General features: G+C 41.3%; 1 protein-coding gene across 1 annotated transcript in view; it reads left to right on the top strand.

The window, feature by feature from the left end:
• The window catches only part of pacrg (PARK2 co-regulated), a 122,524-nt gene that overhangs the window by 58,011 nt on the left and 51,136 nt on the right, over positions 1-13,377 (top strand). Inside the window, exons 3-4 of the mRNA XM_040137663.1 lie at positions 4,571-4,742; positions 12,032-12,181. Coding sequence (XP_039993597.1) covers positions 4,571-4,742; positions 12,032-12,181 — 322 coding nt within the window. The remainder of the gene's footprint in view (positions 1-4,570; positions 4,743-12,031; positions 12,182-13,377) is intronic.

Raw genomic sequence — 13,377 nt, 5'->3', positions numbered from 1 at the left:
CACAAATCTAGAATACGCTGACCACAGATTGGGTTTTAGAAACTGACATGGTTTCTCAGAAAAAACAGCAAAGTTGCAACGTCAAGTCCAGATAATGCTGATAACTGACAGGAATTCTGCTGTGGTATGTATTGTTATTGTTACTGCTTGCTGGTTCATGCCTACCTCCTGCATCCCCATAACATACAGCCCTTTCAATGCATATCTCTTTCCTGAGTGTAAATATCTTTTAGATGCATGCCACACTGTCTACGTGCTATCATATGTGAGTCTTGCATTCCCTTCTCGTCTTTTATAATATATTTTCAGCAGAACTAATGGATGCTAGTTTGGCCATAGTGACTGTGTAATGAATGACTCATATTATGAGTGGCCCCAATAGGAAGCCTGTTCTCCTCTCAGAGCTGAAATAATTGACAGCGGCTCATCTGCCAGCTCATCTAAATACAGAAACCTGTGCTTGTGTTGACAGAAAGCTGAATCCAGGTCAAGTCATTATGGCATTATCAATTAAAATAGCATCATTGTCAAATGGCTGCGTACAGCCTGTTTCTTTTATGATCCATGAGACATGCTTTTAGTAAGAGAACTAAGGTTAGATCCCGAGATTGGATGACAAAATTTGCTCTCAGTTGCATTTTAAAGAGCGAGTGAAATCGCAGTTGTAGCTTCTTTAGCTTTTGTAATGTGATGTATTTCTGACTGAAATGGGATATGTGGGTTTAGTATCATTTAGAGAGGGATTTGATCTGATCGGAGGGGATTTAATTGGGTGCTCAGAATCAGCTGTGGTCTAGTGAATGCAGAGTTGTAGAAGGATGTGTAGTTGTAGAGGACTCTTGACCTCCACCCACAACTCCCTCATCCACGTTGTTAGATCAGGAGGCGGCGGATGATGGAGAAATTAATAGATTATATCTTTTTGCCCACAGATGTCCAAACACAAACTTCCAAACACATGATATCACTATGCTCGCAACTACGACTCACAAGCTAACAGTCGAGTTGCAGTCTTATATAATGGGAGGGGTGAGCAAGTTGCTCCAAATCACATTTGATCACAGTAACCTCAGAAGCAGGCTGAAAAACACACACACACACACACACACACACACACACACACACACACACACACACACACACACACACACACACACACACACACACACACACACACACAAATGCACACTAACACATTGCCTCTCTCATTCTCTCAGTCGCTTTCACACTGTTTCTTATTTTGCTCTATAGCCTCTGTGTGATTTTGCCCTAAACTTTTTCTAACATAAATGATTTGCTCCATGGCAAAATTAGCCCAATAGCTTATCACATCTGAGCACACACAGGATATACATGGGGTTGCACGAAAGCATTCATACACATGCATATATATCTGCCCACAGGGTTTTACACACACACACACACACACACACACACACACACACACACACACACACACACACACACACACACACACACACACACAAGCATGTCCGGCCATGGTGTATTTAAAGTGGCAACCTGCTGTTTTCGTTCCTCCTGGTCTCCTGTGCCTGTCAGGGGCCCCTGATACTCTTGTTTAATGAGCAGAGGTTTCCTCACACTTGCTCTTAGTCTAGTCTATTGCTGTGTGTCTGCTGTTGCAGCGCTGACCAGAGGAGACATGCAGGTCTTTGTCCCGGGGCTAATTGCTGCTACTTGGCTGAGTCTTTCTGTGCTCCAATCTCATTGACTCCCTGGACTCGGGGGGATTCCCACAGGTACCCAAAGACAAACAAACCTGGGCGGACAATCGATAACGGATGCAAGAGTTACCGCTCAGCGCCGCTGCTGATTAAGATTCTCTGGGAATGTGCATGTGTGTGTGTATGCACTTTGTAAGAGAGTGAGTGTGTGAAGGTGTTTGCTGATTGTCCCTGCTCCTTCAGAGCTAACTGGAATCTTCAGCCAGTCCCTAAGTGCTTGTTTATGTGATTTTGATTAAGAACATGACAGGGTTCAGAAGCATCCTCACAGCAACACCACATTAATGCTCCCAGGTAATTATTCCTTCAACATCTCAGGTTCACAACATGGTAGGTGAGATCACGTTCACGCCTCAATGTGAGACTTGATAATGTACTGATAGTGCCAGACAAGACTGTGTGCTATTGTCAGTAAGCCTAATGATTAGGATAGCTTTTATAACCTTATTCTTTTCATATAATTTGAGTTTATTGTATTGATGACATTTATCACATCAATAAATCATACTATGAAATTAAAAAGTTTAGTTGTTTACCAAACAGCTATTTAAACGTCTCTGCATATGCTTGACAAAGAGAAATACATACAGCCTATGAAAACAAAACACATACACTAAACATGAACATGTAGACTTAAGGGCCATGTAACCAAACCAGAACATTTCACCATGAAATTAAAAGATGTGTTATGGAATGTTTCCTTCCTTTTGATGCTTTAACGACCATTTTTAGTTTAATACATTTCTTCCATTCTAAATTTAATTCCTCTTAATCCATACGTTTGCTTCTAGTATTTAAAGGTCAGGATTTTCACACTCTTAACGAAGTATATTCAAATAGCACAATATTATTTCTAATGTAGATACATGTTTCAAGGCGGCACTCGCCCAATGTCAGCTGGGATTGGTTACAGCCCCACTGCGACCCTCAAAGGATAAGTGGTATAGCAAATGGATGCATGGATGGATCCACGTTTTCTAGTGATATTTAAATCAAACCACAATTCTAATCCTGGACACTCTATTGATTAAGTAAAAAATATAAAAACCTGGTCACCAGTCGAAATCTAATGGTTAAGATCTTGTGGGATCGTGTTACATATATTGTTTTTGTAGCCAAAGAAATTTAAAAAAGCAGCTTATGTCATGACGTGTCTCTGTGTGCCACTGACTGCCACTGGCTAGCAAGCAATGCTGTGCTGTAGTGTCATCTTGCCTCTCCTCAACCTCTCTACCCCTCTATTCTTTCTCTTCCTCTTTCTCTTTTATCTCTGGGCACATGTTTGCTTTTGTTCTCATCTACAGCCCGACTGACTCACAATGATGATCTTGACCAAGTGCAGGGAAAGGTCAAGGTTGGTCAGCAAATTGCTTCAAAGCAATCAGCCTTGTCTCTCTGTGCTAACAGTGTGAGCTCTCTGTCTCCATCGCCATCTTGCCATCTCTCCATCTTTTTTCTCTTCTTCTCCATCTCTGCGTTTACCCAGGGGTGAGATGTGTGTCGAGGTTGGTTGGATGTGTGTGTGTGTGTGTGTGTGTGTGTGTGTGTGTGTGTGTGTGTGTGTGTGTGTGTGTGTGTGTGTGTGTGTGTGTGTGTGTGTGGGGTGGGGGGGGCTCTGCTTTGAAGTCTTGGCCCTGACTGGCGGCTGGGTGAGGGCTGGGGACTTGACAGCATCGAGCGACACTGCCTTGGTGACATTTCTGCACAGACCAGCGTGACCCAGCAGGGTGCTTATGTGTGTATATGTATGTATATATATATGTGTTTGTGTGTGTGTGTGTGTGTGTGTGTGTGTGTGTGTGTGTGTGTGTGTGTGTGTGTGTGTGTGTGTGGACAAGAGTATGTCTCCTCATGGCTTCAGCTGTCCTCAAGGACTGCTAGCTGCTGGGGGCTATTTGCCTCTGCACCAAAGGGATTACCCTTCATTACATGAAATATGGAATTGCCCCTTGCCCGACTGAATTGCCCAACCCCTAACCCCTCGCTCAACAATAGTGCCACTGGGATGCAACGCTACAGCTGATACCCCTGTTATAAATACACACTCTGTAACTAGATCCACTACAAAGATATTGCATGAACCATGGCTACATGTAACATTTCATATGATTTTCAGAACACACACACATGCACACACAAGGCTAAAGGACTGCCTCCTTTTGGTCAGCTCTTCGTTTTTGGCCCGGTGTGTCTGAGTGGCTTTCCTCTGATGGCTTTACACACATGAAAGACTTCACTTTAATGTTTCACACAGTACCCACACGCTCAGCCAAACAACATCAAAGCCGGCTGTGGCCTGTAGCCTGATGAATTCATGTCTTCATCTACCGGTGTGTGTGCGTGCGCCTTTCTGTCTGTCCTGTAAATGCTGTAAACAGGTGTTAACATGTCAGCCCACAAGATGCCACATGCCGCTGTGTCATGATCTCCTGAACAGCTGTCCCCCACCATTGTGTGTATGTGTGTATGTGGGTGAGTGTGTGTGAGAATGTGTTTACTGTAAGGGTTATATTGTAAATGGCTGCAAGAGGAGCTTTAGCCCTAGATTTTGTGCAAAGCTGTGGACAAACAAAGAGAAAGGGCAAAGAATGAAAAGGAGCTTTATGGCAAGATGTGATTTCCTGGAAAACATATGGAATCTGCTATATGTCTCAGTGTCTCTATCAACAGCCGTATGTTCTAACAAATGCCCTTGAGCAAAGGACATAACCCCCCCCCCCCTTTTTTTTTTCTTTTTTTTTTTGTCTGTCTTTCTGGATTAAAGAAGCAGCTAATAATAATGTAAATAATTATGTTTTAATGTAAATGTAAATTTTTGTCCTTAGGTGGAGATCGAGAAGCTGGACTACCATCACTACCTGCCTCTGTTCTTTGATGGTTTATGCGAGACTGTTCATCCATATGAGTTCTTCGCTCGCCAGGGAGTCCATGACATGTTGGAGCATGGAGGCCCCAAGATCCAGCCCGTCATTCCCCAGCTCATCATCCCCATCAAAAGTAAGTCTGGGAAGATGTCTGCACTCACAGTTTACCAATTATACACATCACAGTTTCTTTCCCAAGTGACCCTGTGTGTGTTGATGTGGTTTTACCTTCACTGTCTTCCCCTGCCACTGAAGGGAAAATGTTTGGTTCTCTCAAGACTTAAAGAATACCTTACAAATGATGGTATTATGTCAGCTTAAATACAGTTAGAGTATTGTTAAATTGTTGCCATCAAGCTCTAAAGAAAGGGAAGAAGAGAGAGGAACCAAAGATGAATATTGTGCATTTAAAATAGGCAGATGCTATTTGAACCCAGGTGTCAGTCGCCAACAATGCTATTTGCAGCTGGGTTTTAGGCTCTCCTGGACCACTTCAATGAGTCACATGGAGGAGGTTTCTGGCAGAAAGGCTTTTGTAACATATTGTTAACATTGTGAGAGGTACTATTTTAACCCAAACCATGGTCTTTTCCCAAAACTAACCAAGTAGTTTGTTGCCTAAACCTAACCAAACTGCGACTGAAAACTGAATATAATAAAAAAAAAAAAACAACCCACTGAATAATTAATAAGTCAACTAAGTCTAAAAAAAAGTCAATACTGACTTTGATTTTACACAGGAGTCAAACCCCAGTTTCTTGGGTGAAAGTCCTGTGCTTGACCCATTCATCAACCATGACCCTGTCCATATGCGGACATTGTCGCTCTTTATACTACCTCACATGACTATCTAAAGCCTTTTTGCTAAAAAGTGGCGTTTAATAAGCGCCTGACAGCGGCAGACGTTTAGAACACCACCTGGCTTACGTCGCTTACTAAATGGTGCAATGCAACAATTTGTGCTGTCCTGTATGCCGTTTTTTTAACAAAAACACACCTGGTGAAGGCAAAAAAACAAGGTGCTTAGGAAGCCATTGGGCGTTCCATATAGGAGTAATTAGCTGAATAGCTGCGGTTTTTATCTTTTCTCCAGGTTTTCACCTGGTTGCAAATACACACTGTTTAAAATATGTGGTAACTTTATTATTATTTTTCAAGACTATGATACGATGGATATTCAAACAGGATTGTTGCTGCAATTTTAAACAATTAAGATACAGCAATTATTCAATTAACTTTGTCAGCAAAAGTTTCCCTACTATCTTATTAATTTTGCAAACCTTTTTTTTAGGTAAATATTGATATTTTATGAGTGATTGACAGCCAAGTAATCTGCTCAGTTACAGTTTAATAAAAATAATAAAAGGCTTTAATAAATGTTTTTATGCGCAAGTATTTTATTATTCACTATTTTTATGACAGCATTTTGTTTTCTGTTTGCTGACAAATTCAAAGACAAGAAGGCATTCCCTGTAACTGATGGTGTAACTTGCTGCTTATTGAAATAAATCAGATGTTAATAACACACACAGGTTGTGGGCACAAATTGAGTAAACAGTCTAGTGTAGTTGGTTGGAAACCTGATGTTTGTAATTTTTTTTTTCAAAATTTGCCTAGCTTTAAAATACTTGAGAATAAATTAAAATGGGAAATAAATACATTTTAAATGATTAAATGAATATTAATATACATCATAATCTATATCTAAAATGTAAAAATGCATTTTTGAATAATTACACACAATAGCACTTTCAAAGCCATCTCAGACAACATTGCAGTAGCAGTGGAGTGTAACCAAAATAGAACATACTTTACCAGGAATAGACTCACCGTCTTACACACTCACACTACAACAGATTCTAACATTGCCATACAACCAGTCTTGTGACAAGTCCTAATTTGGTTTCACAGTCATACTGTTCCTATTATTACATCAACCCTCGGGGCGAAGCGTCCTTGTTTTTGCATTTGGTGGAAGAAGGTGGCTCTAAAAGCATACCTGATAATCTGCCCTGAATGTGGTGACGTGCTACATTTAACTGTGTCATCGTTTAGTGCCTCCTTACCTTTCCACATTTACACACACACACACACACACACACACACACACACACACACACACACACACACACACACACACACACACACACACACACACACACACACACACACACACACACACACACAAGTTGGCAGATGGAGGTGGGCGGAAAGGTCATCTCTCATGGTGAAGTGGTCTATGGCTTCAAAAATAGACATCAGAATTTACAGTGATGTGGACAGGAAAGGTTTCTTGTGTGACAAGCAATAGGAGGATCGAGATACAGTGAAGTTAGGGGAATGCAGAGTGTGGCTTTTGTTTGAAAATTTCAGCACACATGCAGAGACAGAGTCTCTCACACACACACGCTTACTTTTGTTTGGCGCCGATACCAAGTCGAGTGTCAGTTTCAAAGTGGGAGCCTGTAAGTGGCGCCCAGTGGGCCTGGGATAGTGTTCATGTCATGGGCAGTTGGCTGGTGATGTGTCTGTGTATGTGAAGTGTGTGTGTGTGTGTGTGTGTGTGTGTGTGTGTGTGTGTGTGTGTGTGTGTGTGTGTGTGTGTGTGTCTGTGTTTGTTTGTTCCCTGTTTATGTGTGTGTGTGTGTGTGTGTTGGACGTCTGTGGAGGCAGAGGGGCATAACGGCCAACACTAGGCAGGGCTGTTTGAGACACAGTGACAGAATGACGCTGGCACAGTCACACTACGTATGGCGCTGAGCTCACACAGTTTACAAACTGACACATCTAAAATCTTGTATTTGCATCAATGTTGCGGCATTTGTAACCGCAATATTAGTTACTTGTTGACTTTATTTTCTAAATAATGGGGAAAGCAATGATTTAGAAGAATAAAAATGATTAAATAAATTCAAATTTGATCATTCCCATGCCATACAAATGCGTTTTGCAAATTGATGATTTATCAACATATTTGGAAAGTTAGTTTAAATATTTGAATGGCCTAATGTCTATTCTGTCCTTTATCAAGAGGCACCCACTTTACACGCGATTAGATATTATACAGTACAGAGAGTGACTGGGCACCCGCTAACTTAGGCAGTACTTTATAAATTCAAACCCTTCAGCAGTTTTGGTCATTTGCCTTTGGGATGCCAGACCAAAGGTGATGATTATGCTCCTCATGAAAACACACACTTCGCACTGATAATGGAATTTTAAATGGCCTGCTCCTTATTAACTTCTTGGTTTATTAAAAATCAGGCCTGTTTCGCCATCCACAAGGCAAAGCCGCCAGTCCGTGTCTCTGTTGCAGATTAATTACTTTTCTATGGAGCACGGAAAAAAGAAGGCATGATGGAAAGTGGAAGAAAGTAAAAAGCTGTCTGCAGTTTAAAATGGCAAGATATATATTTTTCTCCTCTGATGTTAATACATCTTCAATGTGGCTGGCAGGCTCTTATCTGCGGAGCGACTGAGTCACGTCAGGCCCGGGTGAATTTTGATGATGACTGCAGGTCACCCACTGAGAATACACAATGAAGAAGGCTCTGGCTGACATTATACTATAAGGCCCTAACCTCAGTGACTTAAAGACTGAACTCTTTCCAACTATACAGCGTGTTCCCTTCACCCCATACTAGAGAGACTACTTCACAGGTGATAAAAAGAAGCAAGGATATTTTGGAAGTAACCGCTGGTAAAATACTTAAAAAGCTGATTGTGCAGAAAGAATATAGCAGATCCTTTTATATAAAATTATATTATATTTCTGTAAGTAAAGGCAACAAAAAAAGTTCTGTTCAATCAAACGGTAACATGATGACTTAACTGTTAGATTGCCAAATTGGTTGACTGTTAATGAAATGCTGTGGTGTGGGTTTTTGTAGCTTCTCTAAATAGGAAGAGGATTCAGACCCATGACTCCATTGGCATAACATACATTCAGCTTTAAACCAAAATGAGACTGTCATTACAAGAAGATCCTCAGTTATGCCTCAGCACTGGAACATCTTCTTGTGATCTGAAAAGTATATTTATACAACGAGCGAGAACAATTCACCGCTAAACTCTCCAACGTGTCACCCTACCTCTGACATTTCACAGGAAATAGAATACAAGGTCATCATTGTTTTATTTTCACACTGAATATGAAACAGGTCCTAGCATGAATAGATGATTACTTTATTCAGATTTGTCCCAACACAGGTTTTATACCAGCATTAATATATCAGGCCCTCGGCTGCCTTCTCCCCTGCTCTTTTAATTTTTTTTCTTTTCTTTTTTTTCAGCAAGGCGAGAGTGCCAATGAATAATTGAACAGTCCCGCGGTCCAAATGTCACAGAAGGGAAAATTGTTTGCGCTGGCTGGTAATTAGAATTTCATTGTTTGTTATGTAGGTTTGAAATTCCTGTCATTCCACATTCCACCTTATCTTGGTGATGGCAGATATCTCTGAGCTTTTCTGTCTGTCTGTGGAGACACTAAGGCAGAGATGGAGTGATGGCATAAAGCACAATGCATTCGCCCATTCAGCATCATCTCCACCACTGGTCCTCTGTATAGGCCTCACACAAACTCACATACACATACACCGTCACCGCCACAGACAAGGACATACCTAGGCTAAACCGTCATACACTCAATCAGACACAAAACAATGGACCTAATTCAATTTGTCATTTTTGCTAATACATACACAATATTATATAATACCATTGATAATACCATAAATACAACATGAATAGAGTGTAAAATGTTTAATTCCTTTGACCTATCTGCTTCCAATTGTTTGTATGACTCTTCTACATTGTATAACTTAATTCAGTGTGTGTGCGTGTGTGTGTCTGTGTGTGTGTGTGTGTTTTTGTGATTATGTTTGACTGTTTTCATTGATATGTGTGTGTGCTTGTGACAGTGGGGGATGCATTGTACTGTTCACTGAGTGCTCTAACTGTCGCACAGTATTTTAGGATTGTTGCTCTCCGTCTGTCTCAGTCAGTCTTCTGTCAATTTGAATATAGTGCTAGTGATGGGAATTGTTAGGATGCCATTACCACTCTTACTGATACTTTATTGATGTATATATTGATTTTACTGATTGCGAGAAACGGAAAAGGAATTCATTAAGATTAGAATCAGAATAATAGAATATAATAATATGGGCGGTTGTGGCTCAGGTGGTACAGTGGGTTCTCCACTGATTGCGGGTTGACGCTTCGAACCCCAGTACCTCCTGTCCGTGTGCCGAAGTGTCCCTGGGCATGGCACTCAACCCTAATTGCCTCACTTGTAAGTCACTTTGGATAAGAGCATCTGCCAAATGAGTAAGTGTGAATGTAGAGTCAACATTGCTTCATTTTTCGTGTCAGTGCTACATCCAGCACTACGGCCAGAGCTATGCCCAGCACAGTGTTGACAGTTTTTGTATTTACCTGACCTTGAAATATGTTTTATACGTCTGACTGGTAATTTTGAGCCCAGTGCAGTGCATGGGGAGGGATCATTGGTGCAAACTGGTGGGTGTTTCATTCAATTGAGTCATCACAAAGTGAGTTGTTGGTATCTTGGTAGAAATTTGGTTATAGACCTTGTCCTGGAGATGTCTCAGAACCATGTGCTGTATGTTTCTAGTGAAAAGTCATCTGCTGGCAATCTAGTGACTATGTCATGAAGGACAAACTAAATACTTGTTTCATCACAAATATGGAATAATGTTTAAAAATGCAACAGTCCGACCAACAAATGCATTTAAATCATCAAATATAAATTTAATGTGATCATAGCAGGAACATCCGTAGATCAGTGTGCATTGATCTATAAATCAATATGGGTCATTCATACAGCCACTGTTATCCACAGCTGCTTTACAGTATATTGTATGAAAGACTTTAAGTTAAGGGGGACTAGCGCACCTGGTCATTAGGGCTTCTTCCGGTTATTAAAATCCTCTATAACAAAATTATCTCTTCAGTAGCTCTGGTATATTGCGACATGATGAGCAGTGGACAAGGAAGATACGATAGTTGAGTAAAAATTGCAGGACTGTGACACAGCGGTTGACCGTGCTTTTCTGTGACTTTGTATTGTTGACTCAACAGGCACTTAAGCAAATTAGTTGCATTGCCTCAGAGCTGCTTGTACAACACTTGATTCCATATTTCATCATTTTGTTTCTCTAGTCTTTGATGTATCTGTTGGCTTTCATTTGTTCTGTGAGAGTTAATGTGACCACAGCTTCACCCCTCATGCAAAATCAGTTGTCAAGATAGAATGAGGCAGAATTTATCTTTAAGGCCAAAAAGCAGGTTTAAATAATGTCTTTTGCGAGACTGAATTTAAGTCATTCAGTTTTTTGATTTCAGGCAATTAGTGTTTAGTTTTTCAGTTTTTAGTGCTAACTTTATCTCTCTCTCTCATTCTCTCCTTCTTTTTCTGTCTTTTTCTGCCTCTCTCTCACCTGCTGCCACATTTTTTCCTCCTCCGTGTCAACCAAAAGCTCCCAGTGTCTCTGCTTACTTTGTAGCTGCTTTCTTTGTTTTGACTCTCTCTTTTGAAAGGTTGTTTTTCATGCTTTTCATTTTTGTTGTTGTATGTGCTTAATGGCAAAACGGATGCTGTGATGCCATTACATTTCCTTTTTTGTGAAAGTACGCATCAAATGACAGTTAAAGGTTTTATAAATAGGCTAGGTCTGTTTTCTAACTAGGACTATGCTGTTTTAGACTGATAGTCTGCACAAAGGGAATTACCAGCACTCATGCAGAGGCTCACACAACAAACTAAAACAGTACAAACAAAACACGCATAAAGAACTAGAAAAATATGTCAGTCTTAGTTGCTAATCACAGTTATTTTCTAAGCCTTTGCCCTCTGCCTGTCACATCTTTTTATCTCTCTTTCTGACATTTTGTCTTTTGTTGTTTCTCCCTCCTCTCTGTATTTGTCTCTCTTGATCTCTGTAGCCCTCCATCTCTCCCACCATCATTCCCTTTTGTTCTGTCCATCAGTGGGAGATGGAGTTAAGTGCAGCTGTAGGCCAAATAGCCCAGTGATTGGCTCTCTCTTACCCCTGCCTCCCCAGTGAATTTGAAATCACTGATTGCAGGCAAGCCGGTCTAAATCAAAGCCCAGCTATAAAGAAAATGCTTTCAAGGGAAAGGGAGTGTGTGGGGGTTAGGATGTATGTGTATTTTAGCTGTGTTAGTCTGCTAAGGCTGCTCGTATATACCATATAGCTGCAGATGTCAGAATTGCTCTACATTTACTGTATCTCGACCTGCCTGAGCAAACAACCAGTAAATCTAGTTTACATCCCAAAACCTGGTTCAAAATCTGACAGACTGTTTTTCCTTGCAGCCCTTTTTTTTCAATTGTCTAAGCCTTGATTCCTGACTTTTGCTGTTTGCCCTGTCCTCCAGATGCCCTGAACACGAGGAACCGTCAGGTGATCTGCACCACGCTTAAAGTCCTTCAGCATCTGGTGATGTCTGGAAACATGGTGGGAGAGGCTCTGGTACCCTACTACAGACAGATCCTCCCCATTCTCAACATCTTCAAGAACATGAACAGTGAGTTCCAGCCATGTAAATGGCTGAGTGTCAATTCATGCACAGATGGTGTGTCAGCATGATGTGTCTCTGAGCTTTTGTGTAGCAGCCATTGTGTAAGCTTGTCGCTTGTATTATAAATCATTTTTTATGCTAGTACTGCCACTATGTCAATGAATTGAAAAACAAGCAAGCATTTACCAGGCTGTGAAAGGCAGTGATAGCTATTCATGTGTTGTGTGTACCATGCATTATTGCTGCAGTTTGGTTACACCAGGGTTTCCCACACAGCTGCTTAGTTCTGGAAAATGCGGTGTAGAAGTTAAATGTTTCTTTTTGTTTGGCTGCAAGTCTTGCGACTTCCAGACAGAAAGCATCCTGTTTTCTACCTATACTTTTCTCTGTGGATCCAATGTATGTGCCAGTCTGTGAATCCTTTTTCCTTTTCTTCCATCCACTTAAACATCCACTTGACAGAGAAGGTCGATTTGGTCCTTTCTGCTGTCAGTCATGCTGCATTGTGCAGGGCTGTTGAGGAGGGGACTATGTCCTTGCTCTCTCTGAAAGCCTCCACCTGGGTGACACCAGGACCTGGGGAGATTGGCAACAGATAGGCCGGGTACTTTGTGTGGCTGCGTCAAAGCATTTAGCATGATGTGGGTCCATTGAAGGCCCAAACACCAGTTACCACAGTCAGTAGAATGCAGAGAGTGACATTGTGAATCAGTCATTTAAACACAGGCTTTAACAGGAGAAAACACAGGGCTTTAGTCTTATAATCAATATCCAATTTGAATCTCTTGTCTCTTTAATTCGCTTACATTATCTTTTACTATTTGCTGAGGTCCTAAAGAAGGAAGAAGAGAGCTGAAAGAGATAGCAGGGAAAGACAAAGGATGGAAAAGAAAAGCCCGCCTTATTAGCGCATTGCCCTATGCAAATCTCCTCTGTAAATTAGCTGCCAAATCAATCCCCTAAACCGTTTTGAAGCGTGAGTTTCTCCTCCATTGCGCAGACTCAGCAGTTGGCCGGTGAACCACACCAGGAATACTTTTATCTCTGCCTGGTAGTTACTGTGCTGGCCTGTCTACTTGCCTGCCCGCTTGTCTGTCTTCCTCTGGCGGGCAACGATTAAACCTGAGCCAACCTCTCACCTGGCAGACGTTCCTGCTATTGACCTCTCCCAGAGAGACAAGTCTGGGCCAGAGAGGGGTCCA

This window comes from Xiphias gladius, chromosome 10 (genome assembly GCF_016859285.1).
Source record: "Xiphias gladius isolate SHS-SW01 ecotype Sanya breed wild chromosome 10, ASM1685928v1, whole genome shotgun sequence".
In the NCBI taxonomy this organism is placed as follows: Eukaryota; Metazoa; Chordata; class Actinopteri; order Istiophoriformes; family Xiphiidae; genus Xiphias; species Xiphias gladius.
This window is presented reverse-complemented; position numbering and strand designations above follow the sequence as displayed.